Source organism: Mus musculus, chromosome 2 (assembly GCF_000001635.26).
Source record: "Mus musculus strain C57BL/6J chromosome 2, GRCm38.p6 C57BL/6J".
Taxonomy (NCBI): Eukaryota; Metazoa; Chordata; class Mammalia; order Rodentia; family Muridae; genus Mus; species Mus musculus.
The window spans coordinates 115,908,849-115,932,349 of NC_000068.7; the positions used below are offsets into that span (position 1 = coordinate 115,908,849).

Sequence of the window (23,501 nt, forward strand, 5' to 3'; positions counted from 1 at the left end):
CTGAAGGAATAGAACCCCAGATGCATTTCAAAAACACAAGATAACAAAACAAGGCCCGTATGTGTAAAAAGATTCTATAATTCCACACATGTAATAAGACTTTCAAACTTCACATCTATGGAAAAATTACAGATTGTCTACCTAAATCAAAAGTTTTATGATACAAAGTGTATCTTTTATGGACCCATCTAAACCTTGGTGGGGGTGGGGGTGGAGAATTGTGCTTGTGTGCCACAGTGTTTATGTGGAGGTCAGAAGACAATCTGGAAGAATGGATTCTCTCCCTCTACTGTATAGTTTCCCTGGGTACTGAACTGAGGCCATCAAGCATGGTAGCCGGCCCCATCACTCTCTGTGCCATTTCCCTGGACCCACGATCTTTGAGCTTTAAAGAGATACGTAACTTTTCCTCAACCCTACTCGCCCCATCCAACTGGGCACTCTAACCTATATATTGATATATTGAAGTCTTGTCCCGTATAGCGCTCTTCCCGACAGTGCTCTCAGGGAGCTGTCTATGGGGTGATGAATTGTCACTGATTGGTGATCAGCTTGGTTTCCTCCCAGCATCCCTGTCACCAAGGCTTCCTCTCCTTCGGGACAGGCTCATCTGCTGGCAGGGTGTGAATAACATCTCTACCCTCAGACTCACCTTTGTCCCCTCTGTGTGGTCCCACAGTGTTTCCTGTTCTTCTGACTGTCCCCCCCCCCTCCCACAGGGTCCATCTCTACTTTTTGTGACCAATCGTGAAAACAAGCTCATCTTCCCAGAGCAATCATTAGTAACACCCCCCACTCCCCAATCTGTTGTCATTGTGGAAATCAGCCCCAAGCCTTTGCTCTCTAAAACCTAGAGTTGGGTTCTCATTCTATTCTCACCCCATGCTGAATTAGTCACTAAATCCTGCTACGGTTTTTAACAATAGCGATAAAAATTGGTTTCTTTTTCTTCATTTTAATAGCTAAGCCCCTGATTCGGGGTTTTGTTTAAGTCCCTCATAGCCTCCTAGGACTGGTCTCTCTATCTCTTCTTCTAATCAATTCAGGATACAATGGTTAAAATCATGTTTCATCTCGCCTGCTTTGACTAGATTTTTTTTTTCTAGTTCACAGGCTTAGAATAATAAAATAATAGAATTTTAAGGATAGAAAGGACCTTTAAAAAAATCAACCACTCCTGGTTCTTTAATGGATGAGGGAATAGATACTAAGAAAGGATAAATTGCCTGAGATCACACACATTGTCTGGGTTAGAATTAGACCCAAGCTCCTGATGATGTCCAGGTCTACTTTCTCCACAGATCACACTGCACGCTGCTGTGTGTGAACACTGCTCTTTCCACTGCTCTACGGATCTGGGCTCGCTCTCTCTCTGTTTCTCTCTCTGTCTCTCTCTGTTTCTCTCTCTCTCCCTGCCCCTCTCTCTGTGTCTGTCTCTGTCTCCACCCCCCTTTCTCTGTATAGTAGATAACTTGCAAGTTTATTTTTCTCTAGAAAGAGAAAGCCGTTTTCTTCCTGGACTAAGTTCCCCTCCTTCACGGCCTCTCATACTGCTATCTGTCTACTAACAACAGTTCCTTCCCCTGATTCAAACTGAACTTCAAATCTAATCTCCTGTAAGAAACAGCTTGCTGAGTGGCCCTCTTGCCCAATGGATGTTTTCAGTGTGTTTCCTTCCCGAGCCTTTTCCATTCTATCTGGTGCGAATTCAGTTCAGTACCAAGTTATGAATACTTACTAAGACCTCAGCTCTGTGGTTCAATTCAAAAGCAGAATGAAAACTTAGAAATTATTATTTCAGAGCATTGGCTTGTTTGCTCTTATAGTCAAATGCCAAGACTCTTAGCCACGACACACACCTCAATGTCATTATGCTGCCCTTTTCTGTTACAGAGATTTTGATCTTTGAATCCATTTTAGTCTCTTGGTAAATTCTGTTAGACTGTGGAAGATTTTGTGTAGGTAACGTAAGCAACAGGGGGGTAGTCATTGTTTTATTTTCCCCTCTGTTACCAATTTTCTGGTGTTATCTTGGAAAATCATATCATCTCCACGAAGTACCATGCAAGCACTTTTACATTTGTCTTAAAAGATTCATTATAATATACTGCAAAGGGGTTTCCTCAATTATTTAGCAAAACTATATCATTAGAGTTATCATTTAAAAATAGTGAACTACTCCCTGGGACTGGAAAATTTTATTTTACAATGGAATAGAAATTGACTTAAGCATAATATATACAATTCTAAATTTATTTTGTAATTCACCTGATAGTAAATAGACAGGCATTATTTATATGAGGGTATGAACAGTCAAGAATTCCTCCTGAGACTAAATTATTGGCCATTCTTTAATTAACCTAGCAGAATATGAATTCAAACAGTAGGATATTAGATCCTGCTGATCATCAAGAAGCATGGTATTCTTATGTCATAACTAGAGGTCAAATCCCAAGGGATAGAGCATCCTGAAACTTGTGCTCAAGGTGGGTGCTAAGAAGTGTGTACTTGTCACCATGATGGGACCAAGATATGGGCTATCTGTAGAACTGTGAAGCTGGGGCATTTTTTAGTCTGTGGGTTATGGCCCCATTTCCAGAAAAATCTATCCAAGCCTAATGTAACCTAGCAAATCTTTCAAATGAAATAGTCTAGAGGGAGGCAAGTTGTCATTTTCTGACATATTATTTAGGGTTCAGCTCAGGCTTCATTCTTCCCTCTTTCTTCACTTAAACCTCCTGCTCACTCTCTATAAGCGCCATTTTCTAATTAAGGAAAATGAAACGTGTAACATGGAAAAGAGAGACACAACCTCCCTTGCGAGCCAGCCTCCATCCTCCCCTCACACTGTTAAAAAAAAATATCCAGGGGTGGTGGTTGTGGTTGTTGTTTTAATTGCTATCACTTTGTCTTTAGGAAGAAAACACATGACAATAATTTAGTGAACTCCAGTGTTCCTCTTGTGGCAAATTGATAGTGTAATTTTATTATGAGTGGAACAATGACTTCTGGGGTCTGGAGAGATTTTCCCAGAACTACACATATGTTGGTTGAGTAAATGTAATTCTCGGAGAAGGTAATGAAAGCGGAGCTGGAGCTCAGCAAGGACTAGGTGATGCCCGTTTCTCACTCCTGTCAAAGGGCTACTCAATCAACCATACCTGCAGCTTAGTTAATGTCAGAAGCCACTAAGCTGACAAAGTGCACTGGGGCGATCCCCTCAGAAATGGCACTTGAGTCATGTGCTCCCTGGTCTCTGAACCTGACAGGGTCATATAATCCATGTATGGATTTTAATAAGTCACCTATTATGTTCCCTTTGGTGCTAATTATTTTACACATCACCCGTTTCCTGTTTACTGAGGTTGCTTTTGTAATATCATGAAGTAAAACATGAGGGAAGTTAATCCCAGGCTTGGTCGGCTCCTTCATACTGGGGACATCTCCTTCTCTCTTTTCCGTTCTATGACTCTGGCCCATGCATAAGACACAAGCTCACAAACAGGCAACGCTCGACCACAACTCAGGTTCGCAGAAAGCCTGCATGGATAGCAAAGTCACACCGAATCACACAGGTCCAAGAGCAGCAGGACTCAGCAGCTCGTGGCTAAGAAGCTATTTGGAATTTGCCCTGCCTCACCTAGCCTCAGGTAACACAGGAAATAAAGCAGCTGTGGCTACATTCCGGTGAGCTTCTTTGTACAGACTTTTAAGAAGAGGAAAACTGCTCATGAATCCCCCGTGCAGCTTTTAAACCGCGCTAGCAAATAAAACACTAAGAATCACACCCACCGTTTAGGAAACCCTGACAAACAGACCACATTGCCTAGTTTCTGTACACTCCGAGTGTCCATTGTACAACAAGCAAAGTCTTATTTGAAGAGCAGACTCCTCTAAATTTTAGAAAACTGTGTGTATCATTATTGAAAGTAGCATAGGTTTCCGATTTATGTGAAATCAAATCTGAAATGCAGGTTTAAAATAGATGAGCGTTTCACTTCGACATTATCAGCAGCATTATACAATATGAAGTATGCACGTGCCGGTGGCCAGAAAGACATCATCTTACCAAACAAAGGGCGGAGAATACCCCTCGTCAAGGAAGACCCAGCTTTTTCTCAAAAGCTGACTTGAAGCCATAAAGTCAAGACCTCTGGGGAGAATTTTTACCTTGTGGACTTTGAGGTGATTTGAATTCAGATCTGGAGAAGAACTTGTTTCCTGTTCCAAGCACTCTGAATTAGGTCTGCTGACGTTATTGTTTCTTATCTAAAGGCTTGAGGGAAGTTTGGAGCCCTAGAAGTCCATGCTAAACAACCTGAAACCTCAGCCTGCGGGGACTTATCTAAAAGATACATTGTATCTGGAAACAAGGGGAAATGCTCTGTCTTCCAGTGTTTACCTTGCCAGGGAAAGAGAGAAAGAACTTTGCATTTTTCAACCTGAGTGTAGAATGTATGTGACTCTCAGTGAGGACTGGAAGAAGTCAGCAGCTAATCTCTAGGGAATGGCCAGTCAGCATGGGCGATTCCGATTCACCCACAAACCCCGACCAAACCGGAAACAACAGGGGATGTTCTGATTAGAAGAAAAACAATGAACAGGAAAAGAACTTGAGAAAAGCAATATTGGGAAAAAAAACCCGAAAAAAACCAAACCAAACCAAAACACCCCAAAGCTTTCTTTACTTCTCTCCCCAAATCTCTAGGGATCCTCTCCCTCAGATATAAACTGATCTTCCTTGTTTGCACAATAGGAATAAGTAGTTCTGAGTGTCTGAGTGGAGGGAAGGAGTGGACGTCAGGGTGGACACGAGGAACCGCTACCTAACCCTGTCCACTCTCATACTTACAAATTCAACACAATGTAAACAGCAGTAGTAACAACAAAAAATGAGTTCTCGAGATCACAAGGTTAATAGGACCTACATTTACTCATTAACAGAGCAGATTCTCAATTAAGTAATTTTTACAAGGCTGCTCTCCAGTGGGAGAATGCATGAATGAACTAGTGAAGTGCACAGGTGCGGGCCATCTAAACACTATTCAGAGAGGAGTTCCCTCAGAGCAGATTTTTGGAAGGAATTTAAAAAGTAGTCAATGCTGCAGGGAATTTTACTGGAAAAAGCCCCATAGTAGTAGTAGTGTGTGTGAAGGGGAACACACCAACAATACTGAAAACTGGACCAAGCTGTAGCAGCCCTCAGGATGAGAGAGAGAGAGAGAAAGAGAGAGAAAGAGAGAGAGAGAGAGAGAGAGAGAGAGAGAGAGAGAGAGAGAGAGAGAGAGAGAGAAGAAGAAGGAGGAGGAGGAGGAGGAGGAGGAGGAGGAGGAGAAAGAAAGAAAGAAAGAAAGAAAGAAAGAAAGAAAGAAAGAAAGAAAGAAAGAGGAGGGAGGGAGGGAAGGGGGAGGGAAGGAGGGAGAAAGGGAGGGAGGGAACAAGCCAGCCCTGGAGACAAGGCAGTATTGATACATTCTAATCTATTTTGTATCATTTTAATAGCTTCTAATTTCAGGCTCCGTGGAAGCACTGCACAGGCAAAGCTCTCTAGCTTCTACATTCTAAAAATAACTTAAGAGTAACTTGAACATCCCAATTCCTTGTTGTTTTTTTTAATCTTTTTTTAAAATACAATTTTCACTTTATCCCTCTGTAATTGGAACTAGAAATACTTACTAAATCAGTTGCTATAGGATACATCTGTAATATTTCCAATGACGTCACTTCACCCCCCCCCCCCCCCCCCCCCGCCCCATGAAAAGGAGTAACCGGTCAAGTCAGTAGGCATCCAAATGTCAAATCCTATAGCTGCCTGAGGTGTGGGCTTTTCTTTCAGCATCACCAGAGACACCATGTAGATCATGCCAGTGGAGATGGATAAAGGACCTATTTGAGCAAACCTTGTCTCTCTTCCAAATACTGGCATAATGAAGTGCAGTGGTAGGTAGATCCCTGTGCCGAATGCAGGAGCTGTCTGGAGCTCATTGTTCTTGTCAGTGAAAGAGAGAAGGCTAAATTCTAAAAATCTCAAAAAAATTAAACATATTATAGGCCAATTTTCCTTCTATAATATAGAGACTTGAACAACAGTAACTTTCAATATAAGGAATTTTCTCTCAAAAAAAATTTAAACATTTCTTTAAGGGACTTTTCTTTTTCTTTCTTTCTTTCTTCCTTTTTTTTTTTTGGAATTGTTTCAAAAATTCATTGCATTCTTTTGTTGTTGTTGTTGTTTGGTGTTTTCTCTCCAGCACTGTACATTCCTCTAAATGAGAAACTTTTTTTTCTCTCCTCTTATTGGCATTCTAGCCCAGCAAAGAAATATGCATCCTGAGATAACGCTGCCAGTTTGCTATGAAAACCATATTTCACCCTTTCTATATAAAGAAAAAAAAGAAAAAGGAAAAAGCACAAAGGAGTGGGTGGGTGTAGTTGACCATAAAGGACTGCCTCACTCACTCCCTTGCCTCTGCCCTGGCTTCTCGTCCCCCACCCCCACCCCAACTCCCCTCTGCTCCTTTTGTTTACAACTTTTAAAAGGCTCTTGCTGAGTCTGAGCTGCCTGCCTACATTTGTACTGAATCGAAATTTCTAGAAATGCTACTTCTATCAGTCCAGGATGGGACCTGTCTAGAATCACTGATCAGATAAAGCAATGGGTGGGAGACCAGGCCGCCCCAGTCCATGAAGTAGCTCCAAAGTTCACATTTGGGGGGGGGGTGGAGAATTTCATACCACCTATGGATTCCTAGCTTAACACCCCAGTTTGATTCCCAAGCCACCTGATCTCAGGGCAGTCCTTCTACTTAAGCATTCATGCTTGTTTTTCTTTTCCTGTCTTTTAATCTCTCAGCTATCCCACTCCTTCCTTCTTGCTGTGGGTCTCCAAGAAATAATAAGAACGCTCTTTGATAAGAGTTCACGGGAAGATGAGCAGAGATGGGAAGTCTTATGCTATTACAGCCAGAGAGTGTCAGTTATGAGGAAGCCCACTTGTGGCTAGCAGAAGACAGCATGAGACAAGTTGGAAGCATTGGGTCCCCTTGGCCTCTCTACCTCTCTTCCAGAGATTGGGTGTTCCTGGCACAGAGAACCTAGAGAGAGAGAGACCTCTTACCTCCCGCTCTCCACACTGGAGTTCAAAATCATGCTTTTTTTTTTTTTATTCATTTCCTCAGCATTGGCAGTCTCAGCACATTAAATGCTGACAATGAATCTAGCACCTGGCAAATCTGACTTGAGATTCAAATGGATTTTTATTCTGAAACATAGATGTTCCTTGGAAATAATCACCGCAGACGGCAGCTATGCATTTAACAAATGGCCATGGTGGAAATTGCTGAGCAGAAAGAGGGTATTTAGTCCGGCACGCTTTGCTCTGTCTAGGTTTTTCTCAACCCCACCTCCCTGGTTTATCACTCAATCCTTCAGTCCTTTCTCTCTTGAGATAAAAGTGTCCAGCTGTCTCGGTGCCTCATTTACATTTCTTGCACCACTGGCCAATTATTCCATATGTTTACCGCAAAATTATTCCCTCAGTTCCCAGCTTACTCTTGATGTCCTAATATTACAACGTATTTCCCAGTGTCTGCTCTCTCGGGGGTGAGAAGACAATGGCAACTCTCACCATGACTTTCCTTCCCTTGCTGTAAAAAGGTCTGACCTTTTGGGCACACTTCCTCTGCGTCCTACTAATTAGGCTTCAAGTTGGACTGGGGAATTCACTAGCATAAGCCTGCAAGTGACTGTCCCTCCTGAAGTCCACCTAGAGCAGGATGACCTCGCTCTTCAAGTCAAAGCTCAAAGCATCTTGTAAGTTTGTCTGGGACAATGGGTTCCTAGAGAACATTACTGCATCCTTCAGGCAACCACTCTGCTGCTGGCTGCACTTTAATCAGGACTTCAGAGTCCCAACCATGTTGCCTTTGATTCTCAGAGTGTTCATAAGCTACACCATACTTTAACACAAGTGTCCTTTACTCCAGCGTGGTTCCATTTCACACGCAAGAAAGCCAAGTTACCTGAGCTGGTGTCTGGGAAGGCGTTGAGCCTTTGTAAGGCTGCAAGGGAGATCAACTACTAGGAAGATACCCTGACCCTCAAGAGATTGTCAAAAGTCCTTCAGTCTTAATGGAACAAACTCCTGTAACTTCTAAAAAAATTGTGATGGGGCCAATCTGAAGCATGAGAAGTCAAGCTTCTGTCCTCTATGAGGGTGTTGATCATTTAGAGATGTTACAGCTCACATGATTATGGGCCCTCCTGATGGGGAAATGGCCAAGCAGGACATGAGTGATTAGTCGTTCATCTTAGTTTGAGAGATTGGGCAGGGCATTTATCTATTATACAAAGGAGTTCTCTGGACCTCCTTCACAGAAAAGTTCCTTGATTTAAGCTTCATGCTTTTTCATTTGGGGGTCTGGCACCTATCTTCTAAGAAGAAGTAAATCCTAGTTTACCTGCATTCCATCAATGGCTCACCCCTGTAGATCTTGGATGTTGTTTTGTAGTTGATTATAATTACCATAATCTCATGATTTTTTAAAAATGCAATTTTTTTCTTTTAAAAATTAATCTGGAGCCAGGAACAGTGTCTCATGCCTTTAATTCCAGAACTTTAAAGTTAGAGGCCAATTTATGTGAGTTCAAGAACAGCCTGGTCTACAAAGCAAGTTCCAGATAAGCCAAGGTTACATAGTGAGAGTTTTTCAAAAGAACAATAGTAGCATAGAGACCAAATGCAGTTTTGTGTGCCCGTAAGCCCAGAACTCAGGTGGATAAATGAGGATTGTGAGTTCAAGGCCAACCTGAACAACATGGAGAATTGTGGGTAGGCAAGACCCTGCTTCAAAATGAAGGAACAACAATAATAAAATTAATCTACAGATGAGAATTTTAGGTAAATATTGTAACTACAATGTAATTCTGATGTTGTGTTCCATGTAAACATGAATGTTTTGTGATTTAGCCGAAAGAGTTTTACATTTTTTCCTCTGTGGGGTGTGTGTGTGTGTGTGTGTGTGTGTGTGTGTGTGTGTGTGTGTGTGTATGATATGTGCCTGAGTGGTTTGTGTGTATATTAGTGCAGTATGCACACACCATAGCAGACATGTAGAGATCAGCAATGTTGGAGGTCAGTCCTTGACTTCCACCTTGTTTGAGACAAGGTTTCTTTGTTGTCTGCTGTATGAACTAAGCGAGGTAGCTCCCCGAGCCTCTGCAGATTCTCCTGTCTGTGCCTTCCATCTCACTTTAGGCAGCAGGGACAACAGATGGGAACCACTACTGCCAGACTTATGTGGGCTCTGGGGTTGGAACTTGGGTCCTTTCATTTTTGTGACAAACAAGTGACCCACCATGCCTGACCTTGTGTTTGGATTTTTGAGGCAAGACTTAACCATGCAGTCCAAATTGACCTGGAACTCACTACATAGCCCAGGCTAGTGTTGAACTCAACATATCCTGCCTGCCCCAGTCTCTGAAGTCCTAGGGTTACAGGTGTGAGGTACCATGCCCAACCCTCTCATCTATAATGTCATCTTGAAAAAGAAATCTTACTTGAGCGATTTATTATTCATGGACTTCTGTGAGATGATTGTTGGGGACATGACACTGGTGTCATAAACTCTGATCCTTCTGGGAGTCACACTTCGGTTTGGTCGTGCCATCCTGTTTTACACACTCTCTCTGTAAGTACATCTGAGAAATTCTCTAGGGTCCTTTATAGCCTAGACTACAAAGATGCAACACATCTCTAATTCTCTCAGTTATCTCTTAAACTTCCATGCTCCCTATTTGTTCCTAGTTCCTAATTACTGATGGTCTTTACTGGCCTGTTTTTACTGCTTATTGCTCTCATTAGGTATGTGGGGCTGTGTCCTGTTGCTTATTAACTATAGATATTGGTTTCCCTGACTATACTCAAGTCCTTGGGTGTAACCCCTGTGTCATATAAGACTAGACTCTGGCCACATCTGGCTGATGGGGAAAGGGTTTAAAGTTTAGAAACTATTTGTTTTTTTTTTTTAAATTAACTTTCATGTATGTGTCCATGTGTGTTCATGTGTCCATGTGTGTGTTTATGTGTGTCTGTGTCTGGCATGCACATATTGGGGATATTCCCACAGAGGCTTGGAGATACACACGGTTGTGAGCCGTCTAACTTGGGTTCTGGACATTAAACTTGGGTCCTCTGAATGATCAGCAAGTGCTCTTAATCACCGAGCATCTCTACAGCCCCAGGAGCTACTTTTGATCCCTTTTTCCCCCTGAGAGTAGTCATTCTCAGGGTCTAGAACATTCTTTTAGAATGTTCATTCTTCCTGTCACTCTCTGCGTCTGAGGTCTGTGAGTCTGAAGCCTCCTGAGAGAGACGAGTCAGCACCGTTTCAAAGGAGACTTTGTCAAGGCAGTGGATGGACAAGTTCAAAATGTACCAGTGTGGGGAGTGATTCCCTTCAGATTCCTTTCTGAAATCCCCGGATAGGGGGCCCCTGTCTTCAACTCTTGGCAGAGCTTCAGGGGAACTTGGGGAGCCGTCCTCATGAGTCACACCTTATTATCAAAGTTATGGTAGCTATTAGCTAAGAATTGGACCTAAGGGCAGGATTACAGAAATTTTTTCAGAAGGAAGTGTGAAAATTAGAAAGATGGAATTATTTTGTAGAGACAGAGGTGTCAGCGTTTATCCCGTATTACGGCAAGTGTGCCATGTGACAGACTGTCATGTCCTCACCCTCGGCAAATGTGGCCCAAATCACAGAGAAACAAGACACCCGAAATATCACACCAACTGAACTCCTGCACATGCCTTGGGGCTCTGTGGAATTCAGAAAAGAAGGGTCCTTTCTTCCAGGTCCCAGCCAGGTGTCTATGAGGAGGGCTGGTCTTTACATAGAGGACTGAGTCGCCTTTCTCTTCAAGGGCAATGATTACATCAAAAAAAAAAAAAAAAAAAAAAAAAAAAAAAAAAAAAAGCCAGGAACGGATGAAATGTGACAGCATTTTCAAAGAAAGGTCAAATGTCAATGCCAAATATCAGCGTAAAAACATTCCATTTGTCTCAAAAATTCCCACCACAACTTCCCGGAATGTGTCCCAAATTTACAAAACAAAACAAAAAACAACCACCAAATTTCTAAAGTGATGTTACCTGTACTGGGCACCATTGGCTATGCAGCACCTTACATTGGAGACCAGTGTGGGGCTGAGTCTCCTAAACCTAACCCAGAATATGTTTATTTTATTGTTTCAGACAACTGATTGCTTGAACTGGGAACAGGAATGAGAATGTATATGCTTACACATTATATATTTACATCAGGAGGCCCCTACCAAGGCACAGTCCCAGGCACATCTCACCCCAGAGATTACAACCTTTATTCCAAGATTTTTGCTCTAAAGGGTATCTTTAAATGTACATAGCTCCAATCTTCAGAAGAAAATTAAAGAGAATCCCGGTCTGTATTGTCTATCCTTTCTTTCTGCCTCTCTTTTCGGGTTAGCAGTTTATTTCTGCATTAATCACCCTGACAGAAGCAAGGCAACTCAATTTTCTGCTTCTGTAGGTAGGCACATCACTTTCTGTACAACAGTAGGCATGAAAAGGGCTGCAGCTAAGCTTTGGTTACTGGTGTAATTGAAATGCTATCCACACTATAGGGTGCATTAAAGTCAGATAACGACAGTTCCTGTGGCCAATTTAAGTAGCTTGACTTCCCTGGGAAAAAAAAAATTGCCTGACAGATAAGGCAGACAAACTGGCTAATTCTCCAAGCATGTCTCTCATTGTGATCCTAGAAAAATGAGAAAAAAATGAATCACAGAACCACAAAATCAATTGACCCTCGGGTAGCTCATCAGGCAGCGAGCCTGATAAACCTAAAAGCTTTGTTAATGTCTGCCTGCCTGTATCCCACAGATAGAGCACTTTGTAAATGAACCTGCTTTGATAAATATATTAAGGAAAGCTGTGAATAAAGCCAGAGACTTCTCATTTGTAAATACAACCTCTGCTACATGGAATTAGAATGATAAAGTGGAGTTCCATGTAATTAAGTTTGTATAAGGCCTGAAATCCGTGCAAATACTTCCCCTGAATTTTGAAAGAAAACTGTCAGTTCAATTAATCTGAACATCACCCCAAGAATGTACAGAACAAAATTAAGCTGCTGATAAAACCCGGGCCAGTATTTTGATAAGTAATTCCTATATCATTTCTTGGCCACTGTGATCATTTTATTTAATCCCTTACCCCTCCTCTTTCCTCAGTTACCCTCTAAGCCACGTACAAAGGGTAGATGGCCCATATACCACCATGCAAGAAATCTAAAGCACAAGGTAAAAATGGAAAAAAGCCTTCCCTTCTATTAAAGAAAAATTATGGTAAATAAATAGCTATGCGTAGGTTCTAAGACATCCCGTGTCTACAGTGTTCCTGAGAGTCCAGACAAAAGAAACCCTTTCCAGAAATAGTGGCTATAAGCATTGTGCAAAACAACACACAGGCAACAGTATTCAACAGGAATGAGCCAGATAGAACTTTTGACTCAGCTGGAGAATTTTAAAGCATTAGAGGAGGGGACAGTTGAGCTTAGGGGGAGACAAAAAGGGAAAGAAAGCAGCTGAGAGAGAAGAAGAGAGTACAAAGCCCACTTGCCTAGGCTACCTGTCCCTCACCCTAGGCATACATTTCACCTCAGGGAAGAAATGCAAGGGTTACCCTTGACTTCCTTTGTTCCAGAAATAAAACCAAGAGAGAAACGTAAACAATCACTCAGGAGCCCCACTCTAGTCCAGGGAGAGAGATCTTGGGGTCACTCACCAGTTGTTCACTTGCAGAATTGTCAGTCCCGTGTCTTGCGCTAACTGTTTCTTCTGTTCTTCTGAAGGGTACGGGTGCTGATGAAGAGACAAACATTTTAAAAGATGCATCAGAAGTCGGGAAAGAGGCACATACTTCTAAGCGTGAAGCCACCCTTCGTGCATTCTTTATTCTACGGCTCGGTTCTCCTTATCACACTTAAAAATATGTTTAACTTGCTGACAAGTGTGGACAGGAGCCAGTAGGGGCAGCCTAACTTCCTGTCACAGTCTGCAGGACCAGCAATGAATGTCCAGGTGCCTAGGTCACTCCATGTTTTTGATCAGTCGGGGGTGGAAAGTATCCTGCATTGGCATCAGGATTCTGGGTGTCTCTTTTCCTGTCTGTTGCATGTAGAAAGCTTGGAGACCCATTTCCTTTGCTCCCTTGTGAGTTTAGGAGGAATTCTCACTCCATTCTACCTTTGAGAGATTGGTCAACATAACTATTTTTCTTAGTCAGTAACCACAGTAGAAGTTTGGACTCTTGGCTGATATGTTATCACAACTATTTTGAAAGCCAAGGTATAAAAGGGATTGGATGCAGAGTTCTTAGTCTGGGTGGGGTTGGGATTCTTTAATTTTTTACAGATTAGTGCTCTGGGCTATCAAGGTCATGTAGAGTGACTTGCCTAGGTTACCTGTCCCTTCCCCTAGGCATACATCTGACATCTCAGGGGGGAAGGAGTCAGTTTTATGACATGCTTCCTATGGAATTTTTCCATGTCAACTTCAAGTACAGCAACTAGAGAACAAAGCCATGGGTTTCGGTTTTTAATTCTTTTCTTCCTACCACAGTTCATTCACACTGATAATGAACAACACTCCTATTAAACCCCTCTCTCTTTTCCTCTCTCATCGTGAAACCCAGGAATGTTATTTTACAATCATACATTTCCTTCAAGAGATTCTGTGCTGGAGGGTGCATAATTATGAAACGCATCTGTTACATAAGGTCCTGTTCAGAATTCACTGGTTTTCTTAAACGGGAAGGTAAACTTTTATCCCTGTGTCAGAGTTGTTCATAGACTAGAAAGCCTTTTGTCATAACTATTTCCCACCAGCATCACTGAAGAGTTATCAGGGGGCCAGGGAGATGGCTCAGTGTAGAAGCACCTCCCACTTCTTTTGCAGAGGACAGAAATTCTATTCCCAGAACCCATGTTGGGAAGCTCACAGCTGCCTATAATTCCAGATCCAGGGTATCTGGGAACTCTGGGTTATCATGGTGTCTGGATCATCATGCATACCCCCAATACACATTTATACATACAGTTAAGAATAAAACAGATAAATCTTTTAAGTATTCTAATCATCCCAGCCTTGGAGGAAGGAGATAATTTTCAATCATCTAAGAATTCAACCCTCAGGTACTTCATCTTCCACAATCGGAGGCATCATCCACAATGTGCACGATTGTTCAAGAGCCCATATGCCATAGGTTCAACCAAACCCCCTGTATAGCAAAAGGGTTAACTAGAGCTGTATTAATATAGAAGTCAGGCTTTTAATATTCTGCAAATGTTAACAAAGAAAGATGATAATGTTGAGTTAATATGGGTTAAGCATAAAATGAAAATAAATTTTTCTGATTGCGAGGTGTTGACACTTTTTTGGCTAGGGCCTGCAGCCTGTTCCTTAAAGCTGTGTAATTACAGAAGGCTTTGCCCCCCCTTCCCCCTCCTGCTAGAGCCTCCCCACATTAGTAATGACCCCTTCACTGCTTCAAAAACCACTAATGGTCTTCAGCAGAGGCAAGAAAAATGAACAGGGTAAATTGGAATCCACAGTCAGTAATTTGCATCCTGTGAGGCTGCTTTGGTCACTCGCGCTCATTCTTGGCCATCAATCGCTGCCTGTCAGGTACTGCACTCTGCCTCTGTGACAAATACTCCTCCTAACACTCGGATTCGTCCAAACAATGTAATTGTCCTCTATTCTCCTTTCAGTAATGGAGAAAATGAATGACTCACAAACAAGGGTTGTTCATTGCAGACACAGAGGTGCCTTCAAACTGGAAGAAGCCTAGAGTAGAGATTTTAATTGACTGAAAACACTCTTTGGAGAGCAAATGACAATTTAAAAAAAATTCCTCTTGTCAAGTTATTTCCTAACCAAAATCAAGGCAGTGGTCTCCCTTTGAGTTTCTGCTACTCTGATTTCGAAGAGTCTAGCTTTGTAGGTTGTCAGCCCAGGGGGAGAAATTGTGCAAACAGTAAAAAAATCAAAATGGAAATAAAAGATGCATTCCCCTGGATGTATAGAAAGAGGCTGGTGGTGTAACATGTCTCGGTGTGCTGCTTCTTCACTCAGCCCCCTTTTCTCCCTCTCCCCCTCCCTCCCTTCCTCCATCCATCCCTCTGTCTCTGTCTTTCTCTGTCTCTGTCTCTTTCTCTGTCTCTCTCTGCCTTTGTCTCCTCCCCCAACTACCCTTGCCATGTGTGGTTTTTTTTCTTGTTTTCTGCATTTGTCCAAAAAAGTTCTGAGCTCTCTGTGTGTGTGTGTGTGAGAGGCAGGGGGGGGGGGGGGAGACACGACAAAGTAATTCAGGAAAAGTACAGAAAGTAGATGCTACTAGACTGCTAGAGAACCAATTCCTTCACGTGATGGTAAACTCTGATTGAATAACAAGAATGCTTTCTAGTGTTTATTAGAAACGCAGTTGAGCAACTGCAGATTTTTGTAAACAGTACATTTTATTGTGGGAATCCCTTGCTATACTTTCTCTATTTCATAAGAACTTTTAAATCCCATCCCGAATCATTAAAACATTGGTACCTTACCAAAATTCACCTTGCACAGATGGCTTCCCCCCCCACCCCCTTAATTAATAGGGAAGACTAGAAGAAGTTTTCAGTTGTTTGAATGCCATTCTGTAAGTTTTGAGCACTTTAGATCCGTACCCCTTTTCTACATAGGCTGGACTGCTGGTCTGTAAGTGTCCTGGCAGTCATCCACTGGGTTTCTAAAATTAAAAGGGCGATTGAGAACAATCAGTTTTTAAACGGAATGGAACGTGACAATGTGTTTTGGATTAATTTACAAGTATATGTTCATATTTAAGGGCAAACCACTGAACTAAAGGACTTTTCTTGCGTGGTCTGTCGTGTGCAGGCTTTATTGGGACAGACATCATGTTGAAATAATAAACAGGGGAAGCCTCCATTTCTTCTTTGATGTGTATTACTAGATGTTTGACTGGCTCAAATTTAAAATAAACTTGGGGATGTTTGCACTTGGAAACTGGAAGTGGAGCACAAGCAATAATTTGTTGTCAATCCCCGAGAACTTGGCCTGAAGCTCTGGTTTTGACTGTTCCCTGTTGGGGGCCCAACTCGCTTGGGTCCCATGGCCCAGAGGTGGCTCAGCTTACTCCTAAGGGGACACTGTTGTAACACAATAGCAATGATGATGAGTCCCTTCATCAATATAACACTAAAGGCTAAGGATTTTCACATCTCAAAATAACTCCAAGGCGAGCAGAGAATAAGATCCCACCCTGAAAGGACTCCTTACTTGGAATATCAACTAGAAAAGGTTGGGAAAGTGAAAAGGGCATGTATAGCTCTCCTGATTCCACAGAGAGGGAAAATGTTCTTTAATGGCCTCTCATGTACAAATTCACTTGAAAGCAAGATGTCTTTATCCAAGATACCACCGGGCTCCTCTCCTTCCTTCCTTTTAGGGTAGAGCAAGCATAAGGTACATGGTAGATCAAGTACAAGGAAGTGGAGCCACAGCCTTGTTACATCCCTGGGACGCTGGGTGGAAAGGCCTTTAACAATGATCATTGTTGACTAGCCCCTCCCTAAGAATGTCCGAACTAGAACTGGTGGATCATGAATTTCATTCTGTGTTGCGAAGATTTATGTTGATGTTGTAAAATTATAAGTGATACTTCAAAATAGCCCACAAACAAGAAATGCACAATGAATTTAAAAGGGAGTTATTTGCAAGACTAAAACATTGTAAATCACCTAAGCATCTCTCAGCTGGATTGAAGTCTGATGAAATGTGACCTTTTTTTCTTTTTCTTTCTTTTTTTTTTCCCAAAGCTAGGGGTGGAGAGAGTTGGCATGGGGTGGGAGTGGGGGTGGGGTAGTTCACTCTTTTCACCCCAGCACTAGGGAGAACTGTGCAGCTTGATCTCTGTGAGTTTGAGGCCAGCTTGGTCCACATAGAGTTCCAGGCTAGCCAAGGCTACATAGTTTGTCAAATTACTTGTGTAACGCAACAGAAAAATGGTCAAGGACCTTGCTGTGGAGGATGATGTTAGACAGAATCAATTCCTGCCACCACGAGGGTGATGGATTTCACCTCCCAACGTCTCACTAACAAACTTATTTGACAGAGTTAAGCTGAAAGACTTTGTTATTATTATTTTTAATAATGTTTCTCATGGATGTCTGTTCTTTTTCAGGCTTTATTTTAATTTATGTGTGTGGAGGGGTGTCTACGCATCTGAGTTCAGTTGCTTTTATAGACCAGAGGCATTGGATTCTCCAGGATCTCCAAGTTATGGGTAGTTGTAAGCTGCTGAATGTGAATTCAGGGACCAAACTCCTGCCCTCTGCCGGAGCATGCTCTTAGACTCTGAACCATCTCTCCATTCCTGTGATCTTGATTTTAGTTATGATAGTTACATAAGAAACCCTCAAAGAAATTTCCCCAACGTGGATGAAGAAACTCTTTTGGAATGATATCATCTATCCATACTTAATGAATCATGTGAATAAGCCCAGGACTTATTCCTTGTGTAAATAAATGCATCTTCTAATAAAAGATCAAACAAAGTCAGTTGTCATTAATTTAGCAACTTTTGCTTATGTGAATAACAATTTCTATATCGTGAATAGGATGCACATTTCATCAGTTTTGAAGAGGAAACATGAAACAATAAAAACAATATTTTAAAGCTTCCCCCACCTTTGTTTCTCAAGGTACTACTTCCTGTACTAAATTTTTGAAGAAACTTACTAGATCTTTATAATTTTATGTCTTCACTGCCCTGTCTTATTTACATCTCTCTGGAGTATAACTTCTCAACAGGAGAACTTTATGTGGTTCTCACATTTGCAGTTGTCTTCTCCTCACTCATTGCTCTTTTATTTTTTGAAACGGTGTCACACTGTGTAGCTTTGGCTAACTGGAACTGTGTAGGCCAGGCTGGCCTCAAACCTAAAGAGTTCTGTCTGCCTCCGCCTCCCTAGTGCTGGGACGAAAGACGTATGCTACCGTATCCCTGGCTGCTTTCTCATTGCTTCTATGTATTTGTAGCAAGAATGGCGAGCTCAGCCATTGGTTCTCTCTCACGTCTTGTCAGTAGCTCTTTTATGTTGTATATGACTGGGCCTGAGACAGTACTCTGGGTCTAAAGCAATGGGATTAGCAGAACTGTAACCTGACATAGCAAGCATCTAAGCAATCATAATAGCAAAATTTGTGATGGCTAATTCTATTTCTCTTCCCCCATTATCCCCACAATCAATTCTGATGTAAGATGAACCTACAGAGCAAATTCACATGGTTTCTTCTTAGGTGACTTTAAAAAGTTGCTAATTTGGGAGATCACAGAGCTGAGGGTATGTACGTTCTTAGCTCCCTGATAGTTTGCTAGAGACAACCCCTCTGACAAATGGCTATGGTAACAGTTGCATAACCAATGTTTTTCCCTAGAAATTTGAAGAATTTTTTTTTTTTTTTTTTTTTTTTTTTTTTTTTTGCCAAAACACTGATTCTTCATTGGAGTCTACAGGTCCCTGATTGGTGGCTAAATGGGATACAACAGGTTTGGCATCTCTGCCTTTATATCATGTCAGCCATCTTTGCTGCTTCAACCTGTGAGCTCTGGAAGTAGACATGCTGATCATTTGAGAACTGTTGAATGCATGGCTAACTTTACCTATTGCTCATTGGAAATGGCAAAATGGCATGTGTTTCCTCTACCCTGCCCGAGACTTTCTTTGTAAACAAGTCTGCAGTCCAGGGCCTTGTCGCAAGACCTAGACTAAACCACAAGGCTAGGGCATTCACACAAAACGATGACACCAGGGGTAACTCAGCAGTTCTTAAGTGAGGCTGACTGCCCTTTAGCCCACCAAGTACAAGGCTAGCGTGTTTATACACCGAAAGAACATCTTTGAAACTGTGCCCATGACTAATTGGCAATTATAGATGTTCCGACTACCCCAGAAAAATCAATAAAAGGTCCTTTTGCTAAGCCAGCAGCCTGAGCATCTCTGCTTCTCTCCTCCCCTTCTTCCTTCTTCTCTCATTCCTTCCTTTCTTCCTTGTTACCTTCCTGATTTCTCCCCCCCCCTCATCTTTTGCCCTTTCTCTTTTTTCTTTCCCCATTCTGGCCTTTTTGAGATAGTCTTACTCTATCCAGGCTAAATAGAATTCACTTTTTAACCTTATGCTGGCCTAGAACTCATAGCAAAATTTTCTTGCCTTCTGAGTGCTGAGATTATAGGCGTGGGCAACTCTGTCCAGCTCCAATCAACTGTTTGATTATTGCTGGCTTCTCTTTTGCTTACGAGCCTAAGTCTCAATAAGGGGCTCAGGCTTTCTTCTTCATAGTATATGGCTTAGTATTGTTTCTACAATTTCCACACCATCAGATGCTGCCTTCTGGTATCATCCTTACATTTAATGAGAGACTTTTCCATTCTAGCATTTATGTCTTCCATGAGGTATATTTCTTCCTTCCCTTTGGTAATGGGGCTATGATTTCTATGTTGGGAATATACTAAGCTGCGATAAAGTGACTTCAACTTAGACAATCACCATAGCTAACTATGCTGTCTGCATGGAAGACATCCAAGTTAGATTAAGGAATTTTATCATGGAACTGCCAAATGGCTCTTTATTTACTGTATTTCCTATGTAGTAGGAAGCGTTCTTGGGGTGAAATGAACTTCGTTGCTATCAAATGGAGGGAAGAAACCTGACTTGAAGAGAGCTCCTATAGACAACAGATTTCTGTCAACATTTCTACAACTGGATGGGAAGTTACCTAAAACTGGCCTGCCTTCACCTTCAGATACTTGAACCAAAACGTTGATCATAACTAACACACTTAGCCTAATTCAGATTATCTGGACTTTTCTGGGTTTGTCCCCTCCACTAGCTAACAATGACCATTTACTTTACTTTGTATTTACGTTGGAGAGTAAGATGCGGAGGTAGTGGATGAAGGAAAAGGAACAGGGTCCATCATGCTGCTTTGTCAAGCAGCAGAAACCCGACAGACAGTTCAAGATTTTAAACCATTTGTCCAAGTTGTGATTCCAGCCGATTAAAACGTCATACAATCAGAAAGATAGAACTCTGGGTGCGCAATGAATGTGGAATTGTAAAGATTTTCTATCTAAATCGGAAAAGCAAAATATAAGGTTGAATTGTGATGCTGTTTCCATATAATGACTTCAGAAAGCATCAGCCTGTTTTGTGTGTAAAGCGGAAACACTTATGGGACATGAATATAAATTTGCTAGCCAAAATACCTGAGAAGTACTTAATTGCAAAGACCTTATAGTAACTAGAAGATGTGATAATATGAAACAACAGAGACAACTACAGTCATCAGGCAGATTCAGGGGTATTCGATTTCAATTCCAGAGGGAACATGTATTTGACATAATATGTGATTCTTACATCTCCATCATTCCCACAGTTCTGGCATCCCCAACCTTCTAAGCCAACAACAGGGAAACACTGTAATTGTAAGGAAGTAATTGTTCCCTCCAAACTCCTTGGTCTTCTCTCTTCTCTTGTCTTTTCCTCTCATCATCTCTCTGTGCACTTGAGTTACATCCCTCACTAATTTGAAAAATCATTTGAGAAATAAGTTTGTGTCTTATTTGTGTTTGAACTTTTATAGCACTTAGCACAGGGCTTTCTGTGTAGTAATTCTTCAGTACACACTTCTGAGCAAATGCATTCCTCCTGAACTTGGGAGTCTTTTGATAGAAAGGTCTGCCTTTGCTGTACAGACAATAAGAGATAAATATTGGAAAGGTTCAGATAGACATTTAACTGTTTTAACAACACAATATTTGGGTATTTGAAAACATCTGAGTCTCTCTATCTTCATCCAGATGTTTGGTGTCATGGAAACACAAGCTTAAAATTCAAATGAGTAGTTTCTAAAAATTTTTATGCCAGATATATATTTGGGAGAAAGAAAACGTGGCTATTTATGGAAGACTCATTTTCATTTAAGTTTACATGGAAATAAATAGATAAAATTATAACAACTGTATCTTTTGAAATTGAGGAACAGTTTAAGAGACTTTTAATAATGGTTAGAACCCATGATATTAATATTTGATGGACTTGGAGCCACAGTGGAAAGGCCAAAGAACAGAGAGAGCTAAATATGGCGGCTCATGCCTGTAACTCCAGGGTATAAGGAGGCAAAGTGTTTCACATTTAAGGTCATCCTAGGTTACATAGCAATACCACACACACACACACACACACACACACACACACACACACACACACACACACACACACACAGAAAGAGAGAGAGAGAGAGACAGAGAGAGACAGAGAGAGACAGAGACAGAGAAAGATAAATGCATGCACACACACACATTCAACCCCCACCCTAAAAAGTCATAAAAAAAAGAGGAAAGAGTCTGGGAATAAACTTCAACAGTAGAGCATTTGTCTAAAAAGTATGAAGCACCCAAAGGAAAGAAGGAGGACGAGAAGGAGGAGAAAGAGGGTGGGGGGAGGAGGAAGGAAAAGAAGGGAGGAAAAGAAGGAAGGAAAAGAAGGAAGAAGAAACATGAAAAGAATAGAGAGAGCTGGAGCTTAGGTCTGTTAATTCTAGATACCTGGGAGGTGGACGCAAGAGGATTGCAAGTTTAAGTCTAGGGCAAATCACTGAGACTCTTGCTCAAAATAAAAAGTAAATGCAGAGCTGGAGATATCTCTGTGGGAAGAGTACTTGCTTAGCATAAAACTAAGAAATGGAAAGGGGTCATTTGAACTACTAAAGTTAAGGCTAAAGGATGTTTAAGATCATGCATAAATACTTCTCTGTATTTTCAAGGAGATCTGTTACATGATCATCTTCTAACGGTTCAGTCAGGGCTTATCTAGTAGAAGGGAAGAGATTACGCAGTGGTCAGATTCTACTGACACTAGCTTTGCTTCCAGATGGAATCCAAAAACATATAGAAAAACACTGGCGAAGCCATTTGTAAAGAAGATTTCAATTTTAAGCATGGCAAAAATAATTACTTCCCTATTGATGAGGACTTAAAAGCTCAGTAGAGTTTTATTTTGAAGATAAGGGAAATATATTCACAGGGCTAAAGAAAGATAATTTTTATTTAACATTGGTGAGGATGCTCACATGAACTGCTTGACCATGCATGTTACACTGCCTCTATGCCTAATGGCAATCTTACTAAATGAACCCAAAATCCCAAACAAGGCCTCGACTCATTTAGCAATCATTTCACACTTCTACACCATGATCAAATTAATATTTTATGGGGCCACACTGTTCTACAGCCAGACCACTTTTCCAAAAAATTGAATTTTGTGCTTATTTATTTTATGGATCATTTGTTGAAATAGATTTCAAAACAGGTTTAGGCTATTTAGATTTTCCACTGAACTGCAAACGAAAACTCACACACTCAGAACTGAAAAGGACATCAGAGGCCATCTAATCCAAGCTTCTCATTTTATGCCTAATGAAACCCAGGCTGGAGAGGCAAAATCACTTGTCCAGTGGCTTGCCCAGTTGGCATCTCGTTTTGTAAGAGGCCTCTAATAACCCCAGAAAGAAGGCTTTTCACATTATAGAACCTCGAAGAACATTTTATAGAAGATCTTATTTCAGTTTAGGAATTATAAATACCAATATTCAGATTTTTGTTGCGTTAGCTACTTAGTAACGCAGACAACTCTCTCTGAACTTTTCCTGTTTGCCACACTACCCTGCCTGTGTTTGATTACTTGTTCCGAGGTAAGACTTATTTTTCACTGGAAATAGAGATGGGTTAGCCATGTTTTACTTCCAGAATCTAGCCTGGGCCCTCCCTGGCCTGTTGATGTATCTAATACACAAGAGTCAAACTTATCAAGTTTGAAAATACAGTCATGTGAATTCTTGGATACTTTTGGATATTGTTGGTGCATTTTGAAATTAGAGAAATTGTATTGGTTAGGCTGAAAAGCTAGAGAGCAGATGAGAAGGGGGAGGGAAGAGGGGCTGCCCGACGAGAGAAGAAGCACCAGCTTCATAACGGGGCAGCATTCGGTACTTTTACTCAGCTCTTATATCCAGAAGGAGCCTTTGTATGTACAGAAGACTGCATGACACCGGGGAACTTAGGTCCCAGTGACGAGAAGCCAGGAAGAGAAATATACACATGGAAGTTTCTGTTAACATTTGATTTCTCTCTGATGAGCAGGTTCCGTTGTTCAACACAACAAGAAACCTAAGTATGAAGTACATAGTTCAATAATGAGATGCTTATATCTTCTCTTCTGTAACAATACTACTTAACAGGTCTGGACGCCGGAGGGAGAAGGAAATGAGGATTATCAATTAGCCCAGGAAACTGTCCCTTTAGTAAGTTTGGATAGAAACAAACGTGGGATAAATAACAAGG

The 23,501-nt window shown here is 41.4% G+C and overlaps 1 protein-coding gene across 28 annotated transcripts in view; it reads right to left on the reverse strand.

Moving 5' to 3' along the window:
- Meis2 (Meis homeobox 2) overlaps window positions 1-23,501 on the reverse strand; it is a 206,274-nt gene that overhangs the window by 47,585 nt on the left and 135,188 nt on the right. For all 28 annotated transcript variants that reach the window (NM_001346047.1, NM_001346056.1, NM_001346053.1 and 25 more), the window contains one exon: window positions 12,824-12,900. In NM_001346047.1, coding sequence (NP_001332976.1) covers window positions 12,824-12,900 — 77 coding nt within the window. The remainder of the gene's footprint in view (window positions 1-12,823; window positions 12,901-23,501) is intronic.